Source organism: Bos javanicus, chromosome 28 (genome assembly GCF_032452875.1).
Source record: "Bos javanicus breed banteng chromosome 28, ARS-OSU_banteng_1.0, whole genome shotgun sequence".
Classification (NCBI taxonomy): Eukaryota; Metazoa; Chordata; class Mammalia; order Artiodactyla; family Bovidae; genus Bos; species Bos javanicus.
The window spans coordinates 20,782,979-20,802,230 of NC_083895.1; the positions used below are offsets into that span (position 1 = coordinate 20,782,979).

Sequence of the window (19,252 nt, forward strand, 5' to 3'; positions counted from 1 at the left end):
ATTTCCCTAGCAGTCCAGTGGTTAAGACTTCATGTTCCCAATGCAGGGGCCATGGGTGCGATCCCTGGTCAGGGAACTAAGAATCCACATGGAGCAGCCAATAGATAAATTAATTAAAATTAAAAAAATAATAATAATAAATTTGCTTCATTTAAATTTAAATAGCCACACGTGACTAGTGGCTACCAATAATGGACAGGATATTTTCATTGGGATAAAAGTGGAGAAAATAAAAATACTACTCCAAAATAAGAAATTAAAAGGTAGATGTGACAGAAACACAAAGGCATTAGACAACTGAGGTGGTTAAGAATGACTGAAATAATATGTCACACGAGAGAGATTTTGGCTGGAAATAAAGAGAAAACTTAGAGAATGTAGGAAATTCACCAATTAGGCTGACCACTGCCAATTATGTGACCACTGGAAAGGTTGTTATGTGAATGACATCTATTTTGTGCTCAGGGTTTAAAAAATAATTACTTTGAATGGCTTCTTGAAGGTAAATGTTATGCATCATGAACCAAGATTTACCCAACCAGACCTATTTATTTTCTGAACTACCATATTTACTTTATCACAAAAATTTTTATAGGGTAAAAACTTTTTTCTTATACATATCTTACAGACAATAACAATACTATGATGAAACGGGTACTATAGAGCTAATTCTAAAGATGAAAAATGAAAGGCTGTTAAGTGGTTATACACTTTGCCTAAAATTTCAGACATTAAACAGCAGAGTTGGGATATGAGTCAAAAAGTTAGCCTTGTTCTATCACCACATTCTGATATTTTAACAGATAGAAACTTTTGTTTCCATAGGAAGAGTCAAAATTCCCTAAAATTATAAACTTTATATATATGTACTTAGATGTGTTACTCAGTTCAGTTCAGTAGCCCTTTGCGACTCTTTGGGATCCCATGGATTGCAGCATGCCAAGCTTCCCTGTCCATCACCAACTCCCAGAGTTTAACCAAACTCATGTCCATTGAGTCAGTGATGCCGTCCAACCATCTCACCATTGTTGTCTCCTTCTCCTCCTGCCCTCAATCTTTCCTAGCATCAGGGTCTTTTCCAATGAGTCAGTTCTTCACATCAGGTGGTCAAAGTATTGGAGCATCAGCTTCAGCATCAGTCCTTCCAATGAATATTCAGGACTCATTTCCTTTAGGATGGACTGGTTGGATCTTCTTGCAGTCCAAGAGACTGTCAAGAGTCTTCTCCAACACCACAGTTCAAAAGCATCAATTCTTCGGCGCTCAGCTTTCTTTATAGTCCAGCTCTCACATCCATACATGACCACTGGAAAAGCCATAGCCTTGACTAGACGGACCTTTGTTGGCAAAGTAACATGTCTGTTTTTTAATACGCTGTCTAGGTTGGTCATAGTTTTTCTTCCAGGAGTAAGTATCTTTTAATTTCATGGCTGCAGTCACCATCTGCAGTGATTTTGGAGCCCCCCCTCCCCCACCAAAAGTCAGCCACTATTTCCACTGTTGCCCCATCTATTTTCCATGAAGTGATGGGACCAGATGCCATGATCTTACTTTTCTGAATGTTGAGCTTTAAGCCAACTTTTTCACTCTCCTCTTTCACTTTCATCAAGAGGCTCTTTAGTTCTTCTTTGCTTTCTGCCATAAGGGTGGTGTCATCTGCACATCTGAGGTTATTGATATTTCTCCCAGCAATCTTGATTCAAGCTTGTGCTTCATCCAGCCCAGCGTTTCTCATGACGTACTCTGCATATAAGTTAAATAAGCAGGGTGACGATATACAGCCTTGACGTACTCCTTTTCCTATTTGGAACCAGTCTGTTGTTCTATGCCCAGTTCTAACTGTTGCTTCTTCTTTTTTTTTTTTTTAAATTTTATTTAACTTTACAATATTGTATTGGTTTTGCCATATATCAAAATGAATCTGCCACAGGTATACATGTGTTCCCCATCCTGAACCCTCCTCCCTCCCTATTAACTATTGCTTCTTGACCTGCATACAGGTTTCTCAGGAGGGAGGTCAGGTGGTCTAGTATTCCCATCTCTTTAAGAATTTTTCCACAGTTTGTGGTGATCCACACAATCAAAGGCTTTGGCGTAGTCAATAAAGCAGAAGTAGATGTTTTTCTGGAACTCTCTTGCTTTTTCCATGATCTAGTGGATGTTGGCAATTTGATCTCTGGTTCCTCTGGCTTTTCTAAATCCAGCTTGAACATCTGGAAGTTCACGGTTCACGTATTGTTGAAGCCTGGCTTGGAGAATTTTGAGCATTACTTTCCTAGCGTGTGAGATGAGTTCAACTGTGCTGTAGTTTGAGCATTCTTTGGCATTGCCTTTCTTTGGGATAGGAATGAAAACTGACCTTTTCCAGTCCTGTGGCCACTGCTGAGTTTTTCAAATGTGCTGGCATATTGAGTGCAGCACTTTCATAGCATCATCTTTCAGGGTTTGAAATAGCTCAACTGGAATTCCATCACCTCCACTAGCTTTGTTCGTAGTGATGCTTTCTAAGGCCCACTTGACTTCACATTCCAGGATGTCTGGCTCTAGGTGAGTGATCACACCATCGTGATTATCTGGGTCGTGAAGCTCTTTTTCGTACAGTTCTTCTGTGTATTCTTGCCACCTCTTCTTAATATCTTCTGCTTCTGTTAGGTCCATACCATTTCTGTCCTTAATTGAGCCCATCTTTGCGTGAAATGTTCCCTTGGTATCGCTAATGTTCTTGAAGTCATCTCTAGTCTCTTCCATTCTATTGTTTTCCTCTATTTCTTTGCATTGATCACTGAGGAAGGTTTTCTTATCTGTCCTTGGTATTCTTTGCAAATCTGCATTCAAATGGTTATATCTTTCCTTTTCTCCTTTGCTTTTTGTTTCTCTTCTTTTCACAGCTATTTGTATATATTACTGGATATATGTTTGTATGTATTACTAGATATATTATTAGATATCCTAAAATATAACCTTAATAAATTTAGCAATTTATTTTTTAAACTGTTGTGTGCTGATTTTTACTCTTCTTTATACATATTTTCATTTGATTAACCTGTCAATTATCTTTGATTTTTAGTAATATTGGCACTAAATCAGCCACTCTTAAGTCCTTACAGAGTAGAGTCTGGAGCAAAAGGCAGAGCTCCCAAGTTGTGTCATCATTCAAACTGAACTCATAAAAAATTTAAGTACAAATGTGTATTTTTATCTATCATGGAACAAGACAGAATGGAGAAGAGATACCTTGGACTGATCAAGACAAATAAAACCTAAGCAGTAGTTCAGCCTGCTCCTTACAGTGGTGGGAGGGACCATCGTTAAGCACATACCACAGCCAGAGAGGAGCTTCACAGTCCTTTGCAATTTTAAAAACATGCCAGTCAGACGCTTCCAATTGATAAGTGTGCCTAACTGATCTGTATGTACTGTCATATGTAGATCATATAGATATATGACCTATATATCTGTATGATCTATATGTATCTAACTTGTAAGAAAATTTCTCAACAATGGGCTTTGCTAAGCATTGGAAGGAATTGTTATCATACGATGGAACTTAATTTCTTCAAAGTAAGAGTGAATGTGGGAGGAACAACATTAAGCCTCATCCTTCTGAATGTTTCAGGTATTGCATTCTGGAATGCCTGTAACATCCTAAGGGCCTTCAAGCTTGAAGATTCTACATGAGGAGGTCATATATATCCAGGCCTTACTCATACACAGAATTTTCTATTTCCAAAAATGTCTACCCTATACATGGCAGAGGGGAGAAGGGCTGTAAATGGGAAACAATAACATGTCATTTCTATGTAAAGGTAAAGAACATATAGAGAAGCACTGGCTATATACATTAGTTTTTAAATGCCTTATTATTTTACATACCGACAAATTTGTGATATACAGGTATCCCCATTTAAGTACAAATGTGATGGAAAGATATTAACCATTTATAATTAATAACATTTATGAAATTATTAGGAGAGATCTAGAGATCTCAAGAGAATGTGTGAGTGATACAGGAATTTGGTCTGGCATGAGACTGAATTGTTATGGGATTATGAATATCCAGGGCAAAAATGGCACAGTATTGAAACTCAAGAGAAGGCAAACATTGAGAAAGAAATGATACTTTCTCATTATTAGGGTGCTTAGAGAATATAGCAGGCCAATGTTTGCTAAGCATTTCTAAGTGCCTTGAAAAGATTACTTGGAAGGCCTCTACTTTTCTAGTTGTCTTAATTTACAGTCCAAGAGCTCTAAATAAAGTGGGAAGGGGCACTGGTAATACGTGGGGATAGTTTCTTTTCTATTAACATAATAACTAGAAAGAGGTGGTAAAGACATTTAACTGTTGAAAACCCAGGGATACCTACCATCCTAAAATTCACTATAAAACAAAGAGCCAAATATCAATAGTACCAGTGGCTGTTAATTATACATATCAACTTGGGTAGACTATGGTGCCCAGCTGTTTGGTCAAACACCAGTCTAGATATTGCTATGAAGGTATTTTTCAATCAGAAGACTGAGTAAAGCAGACTAACCTCCATAATGTGGCAGGGGTTCTTTCTATTAGTTGAAGGCCTTAAGAATAAAGAATGAGGTCCTCCAAAGAGGAAAAAGCCTGTGCCTTCAGACTGCCTTTACAATCAGCATCAACTCCTGCTAGAATTTCCACTGTTGGCATGTCCTGTATATTTCAGAGTTCCCAGTCCCAACAAGAGGGTGAATCAATTTCCTTAAAACTTCTTCTACTCCTTTTCTCTCTACACACACTTGTATACACCCCCACACTCTATGGTGTTGTCTCCCTGGGGAATCCTAACGTACCCCTGTACAGTCAAAGCTATGGTTTTTCCAGTAGCCATGTATCGATGTGAGAGTTGGACCATAAGAAGGCTGAGCACCAAAGAATTGATGCTTCTCAACGTGGTGTTGGAGAAGACTCTCGAGAGTCCCTGGATTACAAGGAGATCCAACCAGTCCATCCTAAAGGAAATCAGTCCTGAATATTCACTGGAAGGACTGATGCTGAAGCTATAATACCTTGGCCACCTGATGCAAAGAGCTGACTCATTGGAAAAGACCCTGATGCTGGGAAAGATTGAGGGCAGGAAGAAAAGGTGGCGCCAGATGATGAGATGGCTGATAGTATCATCGACTCAGTGGACGTGAGTTTGAGCAAACTCTGGGAGACAGTGAAGGAAAGGAAAGCCTGGCATGCTGTAGTCCATGGGGTTCCAATGAGTCGGACATGATTTTGTGACTGAACAACAATAACAACAACTATGAAATACTATTAACTTTCCTTATCTCTTTCCCATCTTCTAAACCCTTGCTTTCTGAGAAAAAGTAAAACCAAAAAAAGAGAAACAGGCAAATAACTGATATTACTACATCAGGTGATTCTATAGTACAGAACACTATAAACATACCTCTACTTTAGAACTTATAGCTGCTGCTGCTGCTGCGTTGCTTCAGTCGTGTTCGACTCTGTGCGACCCCATAGACGGCAGCCCACCAGGCTCCCCCGTCCCTGGGATTCTCCAGGCAAGAACACTGGAGTGGGTTGCCATTTCCTTCTCCAATGCATGAAAGTGAAAAGTGAAAGTGAAGTCGCTCAGTCATGTCCGACTCTTAGCGACCCCATGGACTGTAGCCCACCAGGCTCCTCCATCCATGGGATTCTCCAGGCAAGAGTACTGGAGTGGGGTGCCATTGCCTTCTCCGAGAACTTATAGCACATTTCTGTAATTATATTTAAGTCTCTCCTCCTGGCCTGAAAGAGAACCAAGTATTTTATCTGTCTTTAAATCTCAGTAGCTAGCAAAGAAACTGGCACAAAGCAATAAATGAATGACTGATTGTTACAATTCAACAATCACTGGATCTTTTCCCCTTGCATCTTAAAAACATAGCTTATCTAAAAGGCATGTCTATGCCTAATAATTTAATGACAGGAATCATACCCCTAACACTGACAGATGCTTCAGAAAATGTCAATAGTTACAACACAAAACAGTATACTTTAAAATAATTTATCTTTAGGGTTAACAATCATTTGGCCAAATTATGCAGTTGTAGAAAAGTAGGGGAAAAAAAAGATTATCTCAAGTAATCAATACAGACATATATAACAAAGCAATAGAATAGAGCTCAGAAATAAATTTTAGAATAAATGGTCAACAGATTTCCAATAAGGGTGACAAGACTATTCAATGGGAACAGGACAAATGAGCCTTGGAAATCTGGATATCCACAAGAACTAAATTGGATTTTTCCCTTATACTATCTAAAAATTTATTTTAAAATGAATCAATGACTTATATATAACAGCTAAAACTACAGAACTCTTAAAGGCCATTTTTCATGATGTTGGCGTTGGTAACAATTTCTCAAATACGATACTGAAAGCACAGGCAATGAATAGGTATTATCTATTTATTTATTTATTTGAATAGCTATTATTTAGAAAACAAAAAATAACAAGTGTTCTCACAGAGAAATTGGATCCCTGTTGGTGAGAATGTAAAATAGTGCAGAGCCTATGGAAAACTTTTGAACTGTGGTGTTGGAGAAGAGTCCTGCGAGTCCCTTGGATGGCAAGGAGATCCAACCAGTCCATCCTAAAGGAGATCAGTCTTGGGTGTTTACTGGAAGGGCTGATGTTGAAGTTGAAACTCCAATACTTTGGCCACCTGATGCGAAAAGCTGACTCATTTGAAAAGACCCTGATGCTAAGAAAGATTGAAGGTGGGAGGAGAAGGGGATGATAGAGGATGAGATGGTTGGATGGCATCACTGACTCAATGAATATGAGTCTGGGTAAACTTCGGGAGTTGGTGATGGACAGGGAGTTTGGGCGTGCTGCTGTCCATGGGGTCACAAAGAGTCGGACACGACTGAGCGACTGAACTGAACTGAACTGTGGAAAACAGTTTGTTTCTCAAAAAAGTAAAACATAAACTTTCATATGCTCTAGCAATCCCATTCTTAGGTATATACCCACAAAAAGTGAAAGGTGGAACTCAAATATTTGTACACCAATGTTCACAGCAGCATTATTTGTAATAGTAAAAAGGTAGAAACAACCCAAAAGTCCATCAACATACGAATGGATAGCCAAAATGTGGTAAATACATACTATGGAATATTATTCATCTATGAAAAGCAATGAAATGCTGACACATGATACACAGGTGAATTCTGAAGACATTACATTAAGTGAAATAAGCCAGTCACAAAAGGACAAACTGTACGAATACACTTATATGAGATATCTAGAAGAGGCAAAATAATAATAATAATAACACTGACCCAAAAAAGAGAACCAAGAGGTAACCAAGGGCTGGGAAGAGCAGGCTACTTGGAAATAGGGAGTTATTGTTCAATGAATGAAGAGTTTCTATATGGGATGTTGATAAAGTTCAGAATGCGCATAGTGGTGATGGTTGCATAACACTGTGAATATATTCGATTCCACTGAATTGCACACTTAAATGTTTAAAATGCTAAGTTTTACTGTTACCTTTTTTAAAACAAATGCCTGTTATCCCTCTGCTCCAAAAGGGCAATGAGGTTGCAGCCAATCAGGTGGCTGACTCAACTAAAAAATGGTTAAAAAATTTCTGACTAGTCAACCATTCCACCTTCATGGGAAACGTATGATTAGAGTTAATACAAGTGGACCATCCAACACACATTATGCTTATTCACTATATTTCAAGCATTTAATCAGACCTGCTGTCTTAGTGGCTTAGCTAATTTAAATTCATCCTGAGACAATTTAGGGGGTCACCTAATCTAAGAATAGCAGTATCCTCTCTTTTTTTCCTCCCACAACCAGGGTAGATTCCTTATACCTCTCTGGTGTCTGCTACTTTTTCTGTATTTTGTCTATATTTACATTTGTATTTTTCTATGCACTTCCCCCATTAGATTGTAAGATGCATGAAGGCAGCGTATTTGTATTCTTGAATACAACACAGAAGGTCCTCAAACATATGAATAAAAAGCCTCGAATCATTATTTATTGACTAAGGGCTAGTATCGTTTTTGCCTTGAGTCTGAAGCCTAGAAAGACTTGGATTTTTAGAGATAATCCTTTTAACAAGAGGCTAAAAGGGCTTTGTTTTAAAGTATTGTTTTTAATTTTAACTCTGAACAAATCTCTGAGCCAAACAGAAAACTAGGCAGCTGAGAAAACTGGGTGAGGGCAAAACATTGTATCTGTTTGGATTCTAGCCTGGGGAACAAGGGAATCTGAAAACGATGCACAGATTTGCGGTATAGCTTGATGCCAGTATTTCCAAAGTCTAAGGAGATTGTGCAGGTAATACAATTAAGGACAACTTTAATCTTATATATAGGAAAGACGGCAATCCTAAGAAAAACAGCAAAGTGCCAAACAAAAGAATGATGTGCAGATAAGAGATGTTTCCCATGTGACGGCTCACAAAGGCAGGGTGGCACAATAGAAATAATGTCTTGGATCTCAAGTTTTTGGTTCAAGTTCTGTTTAGGCTACCACTAGCTATGGGAACCTAGATGCCAAATCACGACTTCCCTAAACCTCAGTTTCTTCGCCTATAAAAACTGCTATCCTAGATTCTCTCCCTTCCTCATCTTTCTTCCTTTTTCTCTCTTCAGCTGTTTATTCTCCTACAGCCCTACCCTCAATTTTACCAAGAAACACAAATATTAGATTTAAAAAGTCCTGCAAAGGAGGGGGTGTGGGAGAATCGACACTAACACACAAAAGTCACGTGGAAACTAGTATTATGAGAAGCAAAACCTACGATTAAGCAGAAGAAACCTGTCTGCAGAAAGAAGACTGAGGCATGGGGGAAGAAGGAATATGTGACTTGAGTTTCTGACCTTCTAGTTCCTAATTCCATTCCAAATAAGGTTCAGCTGTACTTTTCTGCAATGGATATTCAAGATATTTCCTGTCGTATCTTTTTAATAGCCCCATCCCTTCAAAAATAAAACTAGTTTATATGGTTTTCCATTTCTGCTGCCTATTCACTGTAAGTTAATAGGTACTTCTCAAAGAGTTATGTGGATTAAATTAATATATGTACCCTGAAAGCATTATATATAATAAAATAATACAATCTGTACTCCTCATAAGGTGAATGTAAGAATGAATAAAACAGTGCACATGTAAATATTTTGGAAAATGTTGAACCTTATAAATATATTAACAGCACACTGAGAAATTAAATTTTAATTGATATTTTAAATAAATAAAGTGGCTGTGCTTTACTAAGAATCTGGGGTTGGGCAAAAGGAATAAACAAACAGTATCTACCTATTTTGACTGGCAAAAATTCTTCTCAATGATAACTAACTGATTGATGGCTTAGAAGCTTTGGAATCTGATGTCTACAAGCATAATTTCACATACTTTAAATTCATAACAGCAGTCACAAAAAATTAAAAAGAGACTGGCAGATTTTTCAGCATATGATCATAGCAGATTTGGGACCAGGAGAGAACTTTTGCAGACCGTGACTTATAAATGTTTTTAATCTGAATATTGCAGAACAGCTCATATGCGGGCCAAATTTCAGTCAAAATAACATGTTCCTGAACTTCATGAATACATTTTCAACACACCAAGTTTTGCAACTAATTTTTAAAAATGAAGAACTCTCTTTTAATAGCAGCAGACAATACATATTGGCATACCTGATTCATGGGACCTAATGTTTCACAATTATGGCAATATAAAATCAGGCAAGTGGGAGATAAAAGCAGCACTTACACAGAATGAAGAGCAAAATTACTGAATATTAAAACATGATGTACCAATTTAAAATTTTTAAAAAGCTTGCTTAAAAAGGAAGTACAATGATTCTGTTTTAGCTTCTGGTTCCGCTTTTCTTATTGTCCATTCTACTTTCTAGGCTTCAGCTTGGCTCTGCTATTGCAAGCTGTCACTTTTGACTAGAAATGGAATAAAGCCAAGTACTACACAATAGCAGCTTCCTGCTCTGGCCTCATCTCCTAGACCACCCCCAGGCCAACGCCTGCCCACAGATGCTGATTCTACCAAGCCATTATTACACCCGCAATCAGTCCACAGTTATGGCTATGACCCTGTATTTTTTATAGTCTCGGCACACTGTATATCCTACAATCTCACAGTTCTCATTTTACTGACATTATGGCAACAATGTCAGGCACCTCTAAATTTCAACCAAATGATAATATGAAGGCAAAGTGAAATGGAAAAGGGAAATGCATACACAAACTTATGGCCTAATGGAGAACATGCTCAATTCTGTCAAAATATAATTCAGAAACTGATATAGAAAAATAAAGAATAGAAAGCGCTCAGAATAACTGAAACTAATCCAAACAGTCCTGTTATTCCCATTTTGTATAATTTTGATTTGCATCTGGTATTGCCTGGTTTACTAGTTTTCTCTCTTTTGAGATAAACCTAGATTTAGGTTGAATGCTTCTTATCCCTGAGACTAAAATCCATTAGCCAGAGATTAGTTTGATTAGGTCAATGTTGGTCACAAATGTTTGTTCACAGTCAAGCAAAGAAAAAGAACTCTTTAACTTTCTGAATATCACTTCATATTTTTTGAAATTAAAAGTATCTATCAGCAGCCAGTAGAGCTTATGATCTTCCCTAGGGAAAAAATATAAGGATGTGTTTGTTGTGGAGAGTAATACCACAATTTCTGCATCTTTTCTAATATCATTTTCTTAAAATAGGAGTTTAATAGGAATTCCCCAGTAAAATTCACTGGGGAATCTTACCTAAATGCACTTTTAAAATAGAGGGAAAAAGAAACACTACTACAAAGACATGTTCTGTTATGCAGTGACCATGGCTTGTACCAACACCAAAAGAGTTTATCTAACACCAGCTGCAGAAAGAATGGTTGAGAGTTCCAGAGAAGACAAAGAAAACAGACTGTTACAAGAAAGAGGCGCAGATGGTGGCAGAGAAATGTCCAATGGTTGCATATGGTAAGAAGAGAAAGGAGTTTCAAATATCTACCACAAAGGTTTAAGACACCATCTACAGAAAGGGAAATTTAGGGCATATCTAAATAGCAGCGACCTTCTATTGAATGGTTTCTATATAGTAATAAGCTCTTAACTGTGTCATTCATTTAATCTGAGGTAGACAGTATATTATAGACGAGGAAACCAAGTATATAGCATGCTTTAGGCTTTTCCAATGTCACATGCTAGCAAATGGCAAAGCCAGGATTTGACACAATATCTGTATGAATTGACTTCAAAATTCATAGCTAGGCTGATTCTCTAAAACAAAAGATCCAATCAGTTAGCTCCTTCTGATATAGTACAATAATCAGATGTTGTTGTTAATACTTAATTCGACAAAATATAACATTTGGCTGTAGAAAATTTTGGTTTTGTTATTCTCTTGCTTCAAAGCTTCCAATGATTCATAGGGCCTACAAGATAAAAGTCACTTAGGAACTGTACTTAGCAGTCCTTTTCCTCTTTTATCTGACCCCACAATACTTATTTCTCTGGTATGATGTCTATATTTAAAACCAAACTCTCTTCTCTAGCTAGACTGATATTCTGCTGCTACTGCTGCTGCTAAGTCGCTTCAGTCGTGTCCGAATCTGTGCAACCCCATAGACGGCAGCCCAACAGGCTCCCCGATCCCTGGGATTCTCCAGGCCAGAACACTGGAGTGGGTTGCCATTTCCTTCTCCAACGCATGAAAGTGAAAAGTCAAAGTGAAGGCACTCAGTCATGTCCGACCCTCAGCGACCCCATGACTGCAGCCTTCCAGGCTCCTCTGTCCATGGGATTTGCCAAGAGTACTGGAGTGGGGTGCCATTGCCTTCTTCGACTGATATTCTACTGACCCCTAAACCTAACTCATCATTCATCATGCAATTCTTTCCACCAAATGTCTGCCTCACTCTCCTGAGTTTTCACTTCCCTCTCCATTCAAATGAATCCTCAAGTTTCACCCTCTTCACGAGATGTCTTTGTACCATTTCAGTTTCCGCTGACTTCTCCTTTCTTCTGTATTCCTGAAGTCTTCACTATGTATTTTTTGGTTCCTTTGATTTGAATAAATCAAATCTATTTCAAGGAAATTTTTTAAAAATCTAAGTTCTCATCATGACTTATAAAGGTCTTAATAAGGACTATAACACTTACATCAACCTTTTTTTTTTTTTTTTTGGCTACACTGTGTGGCATGCGGCATCTTAGTTCCCTATCAGGGACTGAACCTGTGCCTCCTGCAGTGGAAGCAATAAAAGCTTTAATCACTGGATTGCCAAAGAAGTCCCTTCAGCAACTTCTAAAAACCATCAAGCACCAAAGCAGGATGCTGTGAATAGGGAAACCACATAATTTAAATAACTACTGAATGAATGAAGTCAGTTGGGATATTTCTAAAGCTAGACATTAAAATTTTTTAAGGGTAAGTCAAAGGGAAATAGAGTCTGAGCATAAAACTGCCATTTAAAGACTCCTTTCTGGGAAAAACAACACAAAAACACATCAGGTGAGCTAACAGTTAAGTAGGACACAAAGAACTCCAGGCCCTCTCTCCTGCTCTGGGCCTGTTTCTGCCCATCTCAACTCAAGGGCAGAGGCTCATTCTTGAAGGCGGGGATGTGAGTGCACGCCACTCCCTTATCCTAATAGCTGTTTCTTAAGAATATCTATTTCTCAATAAAAAGTTCAGTTATCACTATAAAAACAATAACAAAACTCCCACTATTTTCTATCATAAAAATAAAACAATAGTTTGCTAGGCAGTTTCTGAAAGTCTGTTTTTTTTTTTTTCTTTTCTTTTAGTAAAATTATGAGGGAGCAGTAATTTGACACCAGAAAGAATAAATCTGAGAGGAATTCTGGGACTAGGAATAAAGCGTGTACTAGGTCAAATTCTCATTTCCTCTACAGGAATGTTAGTTTAAAAATGCTCTGAAGTAATATATTTATACAACAAATTGAAATGAGAGTAAAGAAAAGTGTGAAAAGTTAAGACTTTTCTCCACCCACCAAAGCAATATTAACAATAAAGTTCTGTTTACTTCCTTCTCTAAACTATTAGCAATATCATCATAGTACCCTGGGAAATAAATCTGCATATAAGTCAAATTAGCACCACCAAGATTTTCAAACTTGTCAGTGGCTCACTTATGTCAAATACTTAACAAAATATAACATTTGGTTGGTGACAACCAAAGAACTAGCTTATTGTTCCCCTAGGCTGTCTGGAGGCTAAATTTCACTTCCCTCAAATTCATCTCAATTCCAAATAACAAAAATATTAAGAAGGAAAAATACATGTGTCTGGTACACTCCACTCTTTAAACTACTGGTAACTTGTCCTGGGCAATCATTCAAGCTATTTTTAGTAAACCAGATGTGTTGAGCAACAACTAACTTAGGGACATTCTGAAACTGTGGACAATGAATTTATATATCAATAACGGAAAAATTGTGGTTCAAAACAGACTGTGACGAAAAACAACTTTCTCACTGAAGGACTACAGTAATGATAAACAGAGCTGACACAGTTCAAACACTTTCATTAACAGAATATTTTAAAACTTTGCTCAAGTCTTTAATCAATCTTTAGTCTAAGAACGAAGAAAATACTTAGGTTTGCTCCACGCATTCCCTTCAACCAGCAATTCACAGCCCAATAGTACCATATCAAATACTTAATAAAGTGTTCAATGCCTGTGTTTTGTGATAATAGAAAATAAAGTATTAGGAGTCTTATCTCTGAACTTTTAGCAGATTAGAATGACCAAGTACTTCAAATAGGATTATTCCTTCAGGTCTAGGATGATTCTACTTTATTCTAGGGAAAATACCTCATTACTACAATGAATTTTAATATATAAAGATAGACGTAGGGGTTAATTAAAAGCAAGCACATTCTGCTTCAAATCTTGAATGCCCTTTGTATTATTATTCCTTTATTGCAGGTGTGTGCATGGCCAGAAGCTAAAATCCAGGACAAGATGATTTCAAAATCATGCTAAAAGTTCAATGTTCATATTTCATTATCAAACTGTTTTTTACATTTGTTTGATCAAAACTTCAAATTTTAGTGGAAAGTTTTAAAAACTTCTCTACTCATCCTCCAAAGGCAATCATACATAGAAATCATAGTAATTAAAAAAAAAAAAAAACTATAGAAAGTATCTTTAAAAACAAATAATTTTTCCCTCCTCTTTCCCAGCCAGCTGAAAGACATAGTAGAATCTCAAGAGTTTCCTCCTACTTCCTCTCTTTTTCCCTTCCCCCTTTACTTCAAAGAAAGTTCACTGCAGCAAGCCTGATCAGGAAGTCTGAAAGGAGGAAGCAGAAACTCATTTCTATGCAAAAGGAAGGAAAAAACAGAATTAACAATACCATAGTACACTGCTTCAACGATGTATTAACATGCCTTCATTATACTGTATGTAAGATGTTGATTTCTCTCCTCATTCAGTATTCTTTCCAAAATATTGAAAACTATGATCAATGATGGTTGCACCCTGATTAACCAACCACAAGTCACTTTAAAAAATGACACAATCAACTAATACATGTCATCTGATACTCAATACACTGAAATAATTCAGAGAGAGAAATGTAGGATTCAAACCAATAACCTAAAAGTGAGTCAACTGAAAAAATCTGTATTAATTTTGAGTCATCAGTTTTCTAATCATTATCTTACAATATATATTATTGTGATATATTAAATAGGGCTGTACAACTAAAAGTTAACTTACGGGAGCATTCTACCACAGAATAAAATGCTGAGATGAGAAGTCAAGGAAAAAGATGGTGAATAGGAATTCCCACTATAAAACTATTTAAATAGATTCACAGTGAAGCATCATTTGGAATTTTTCATACAGAACTTAAGCATACTCATCACCTAATACAGAAAAGCCATTTCCAAAGACTTTTTAACCCGCCCTATTTAAGAACTCTACAATGGATAATTAATACCCGGATTCAGAAGAAACTGACTCTTGAAATTTAAATAAGTGAGAAAAAACAGGGAGACCATTTTAAAAACTTAATTTCCCCCTAACTCCCTTTGACTTACATAAGGTTACTCTAAGGTTAAGATATGTTAAGGCACTATTTACAAAATCTATGCCAGGAACAGCTGCCATGTTTAACATGCCAAGGAATTTAATGTACTGTTTGGACAACTGGTTAGAGAAGAGCATTCTGGGATAAAGCCACTCTAATTATATGAACTCTAAAAGTCTTTCCTTATGTGGACTATATCTATATTTTATAAATTCATTTAAATAAATAACTTTGAAAACCTAGACTGAGACTTCTTCAGTCTCTGGAGTAAATTTTCATTCAAAATATTACAGTAGGTGACTATAATTTACATACTGGAGTATGTATTTTTAATTTTAAACCTGTTTTAAAAACATGAAATACAGAAATTAAAATGCTACAATAAGCCTTATTGTGTATCATTTATTCCTTCAAAAACACTTAAGAAACACTAAAATTAAGATATGCTGGATCCTAAATCAAGTGCTCTTAGTGTAATTTCTTAAAATTAAAATTCACATTATTTATGAAACACAAACGGTTAAAATGTCAAGTGAATAATAGCACCTTAGGAAGATATTATATCCTTCTAGGCCAGAGAGCAACTTACCTATACTAGCAAGGGGAATATATATAGCTAACAAAGATAATCATACAAATCACCAAATCAAGTAAGACTTTAGCTCTTATGCTTTTATTTCTAATAAAAATAATAAAATTGTCAGAATCTAAAACAGTTTTAAATGTGTACGAAAACCCCTGTGTAATATGTTAGTACATTCTTTTAATCACTACAATTTTAATAAACATGTTGTAGAGTTTTAGGCCACCTGGCAAGAGTTTATTTTTAAAAGTAATTTCTACATAATGATTTCAGTTCTCTAAATCAAACCCAAGCTGTAACTTCTATAGTGCTAATCAGAAACCACAGAATTAAAATGCTAAGTTGGAAGGTTCCTTTGATTTCACCTAGTGTAATTCCCACTAAAAGACTGTTAGAAATGAGACAAATTACAGTAAGGCTATAAGCAAGCAAAATGGCAATCACAACTAAAACCAAAACAAAATAAAACCCGAGGGAAAAGCTCTAACACCTCTAATATTAAACTATAACTTGTTATAAATTTTTAGCTGAAAATACCATAATCAAATAACAGTACAAAAATGAGGCCATTTAATGAACTATGAAAAATAATGTGTAAAGACAAAAGCATATCCATGCAGACTTCAAAGAAAAAAATAACATTTAACTAAGGGAATTATCATCTACTTTTGGTAGATCTAATAAAAGAAGAACCTAACTACTAATTCCCTAAGCATTATAACCTCACATATAACAAACCACTGCTCATTAACTCAAGCTCTTGTTCTTTCCATGGAAACAATGCCTCTATACTTTACTTTTGAAATCAGTAACTATTCTGAAATGAAACAGGAATATGGACTTTCAGCTTCATTTTAAAAAACAAGTCAAACTAGTCCAGTTATACTTTCTTTCAATGTATGTACTATGTTATCTTAAACATTTAAGGAAAAGAAACCTATAAAATACTGATATAATTCAATCTAAAATTCAAATATACAAAGAAAACAAACTGCTGTGCATTTTAACCTTTACCTTTAAAAAATTAACTGATAAAACATAACTAGATTTTAAAAACATTTAGCTTACTACTTTTGATGCGTTTCTTTACATGATTTAAATCTAAAAACCAGCTAGAAAATGTTTTTCCAATTAAGTTTTGTATTTAAATTGCAACAACTGGGAATTAAAATCTAGAAACTGAACAATTCGACTTATGACAATCTAAAAGGAAAATTACCACTTAAAAAGAAAATGAACTACTATTATGCTAAACTGATATGCCTGTATCTAGTAAATACTAATCTCATTTAATTACATGAATTGACCCAAATCTTAACCTTTAGAGCTGGAGACAAAGATAATTTATACTAATATCTACCCAGTTATTATCTAACAATGAACATCATTTGAATGGCAGGGACTTTTATTTTGCTCACTTGTGCAAGCACAGCCACAAGATGCTGCCTGGCTCACAGTAAGTTCTCTGTGTATACTGATTGGATAAATCAATCATTTACCCTATAATCAAACTTTATCAAATGCATTAAGTTTCTTATATACCTTGATGTTAGCTAGAAAGCTAGACTTAAATATTCAAAAGAATATCTGAATATCAACGAAGCTTAATGAATAGGTAATTTTTTAAAGCGACTTGAAATTTCTTACCTGGTAGGGCTGAAAGGCACTATCTTCAGTTAAAAAATCCAGTTGTTTATCTACAAGGAATTCTACTGCAGTGATTGAACTGGGTACACTTTTTTCAACCAGGGGTTTGAAAGTCTGGTAAGAGGGGGGAAAAAAAAATTCTAATGGTTATTTTCTGGGTTTTATCCTCAAAATGTGAACAGGTATATATAAACACAATGTATTAAAGTCATTATTATAATGATTTTAGGCTACCAATTAATACCAGTTTTCATAATCTAAAGTGATGCTTTTATCTGGAGTATTTTCTATTATTAAAAAGAAATTAAGTAGATTTTAATCAATAATTTGAAAAAAATCCCAGTCTATTAATAACTCCCAGTTGTTTAAAAGGATATAATCAAATATACATATTTATAAAAATTCCTAACATAAAGAAAGAGAAATTGTTTCCAAAAAAGCAAACTGGGTAGGAGAGGTTATTATCCCAACTCTTTTAAAATATTCTTAAGTATTGTTCTTTATAAAACAGAGTAGTTATGATTTACATGTGTAGTTTATTTCCTAGCTCATTCACATCAAGGATTTTAAATGATCAGGATACATCTGGTCTTTTAACTCCACCCCATGTACTACTTACCCCCGCCCCTGCCCCAAGCACAAATAAAAATCCAGCTGCTTCAGTAACAGCAGCACTGGGGGAAGGGCGCAGGAAAAGAAGAGGGAGGTAAAAAGTATTACACAAAGCTCACAATCACCTTCCAGTAAACTCTCTCCAGATTTCCACTATTAGAAAACTAAACAAAACAAGGGGGCACGCGGTGGTGGTGGTAGAGGGGTGAACTGAGCAAATCCATAGTCATTTGAAGACAACTTTTACATAAATGAATTTACTCGTATTTTGGGTAGGAGATGGGAGTGAGGGAGGCAAGAGAGGAAGAGGAAGGAAGGAAATAAAGGTATAGGTATGCACTTTTTATGACTATCCTAATTATTTTCAAAGTAGAAGCATTGTGAATAAAAGCCAAGGATATTATATTCATGATAGTGTTTTAAAACTTACAAATGAAAACAATATTCTACTGTTTTAAAAACATAGTGACTTTACTATTAAAGAATCTAAGTTTGGAAAATGAAATAAAAAAGCAACTCAGTTCCTAAAGTTCTTGTATCACCAAGGGAAATCTTTCTTGCTACAAGCAACTTGTGCGACCATTTGGATGTAAACCAAAGATTTCTGCAGACAGTAGAAATCTCCAGGAGATACGAAGCCGTTGTAATTCCCTCTTCTCTTATTTATATCTTCAAAAAATTTAACATCTTGCTAATCACAACTAAACACTCTGCTGAAAAACCTTTCAAGATTTTTAATTCAGAATGGCTCTTAAACAGTTAACTTGTCTATTTAAGATATTATCTTTAAAGTTTTCATCAGGAGCCTATGTTTTGAAAAAGCTGAAAACACAAGAGAATAAATAAGCATTTTAAAAATGCCTTATTCCTATACTATTCACTTCATGAACTAATAAATATTTGTTCATAAATGAACATAAAAAAATTATCTTACATTTCCAATTTATTTTCAGTATTTATGATTAGAGAACCTAATCACAGTAATATCCTCCTTCCCATGTTCTAGGGCTAACCTTTTATGTATCAAAAGTATTTTTATGTGTGAGAAGTTACATTTTCAAAACAGGTATTTCCCTATTATTTAGCTATCTCCTGCTTCTGTGGCCATCTGACACTTTCCATTTACCATAACTAAATTCTTTACGTGAAATATGTAACATTCTCAAATTAAATGTGTTTAATTTTTAGCAAAAAAATTAGAAAACACTGGCAGCTTCTCAAGAGAACTTTAAATCCCTGAACTTTATATCGAAGCTCTTATTTCTTTCTAAACAGTACCAAATCAGGTCAACTTGGGAAGGTTAAAAAAAGGCTCACAAAAGGTACTACCTAAAAGCCTAAAGA

At 35.7% G+C, this 19,252-nt stretch overlaps 1 protein-coding gene across 4 annotated transcripts in view; it reads right to left on the reverse strand.

Moving 5' to 3' along the window:
• JMJD1C (jumonji domain containing 1C) overlaps nt 1-19,252 on the reverse strand; it is a 316,030-nt gene that overhangs the window by 66,589 nt on the left and 230,189 nt on the right. For all 4 annotated transcript variants that reach the window (XM_061405104.1, XM_061405107.1, XM_061405102.1 and 1 more), the window contains exon 3: nt 17,297-17,410. Coding sequence is in view for 3 of the 4 variants with exons in the window: in XM_061405107.1 (XP_061261091.1) it covers nt 17,297-17,410 (114 nt within the window). In the remaining variant the exon portion in view is untranslated. The remainder of the gene's footprint in view (nt 1-17,296; nt 17,411-19,252) is intronic.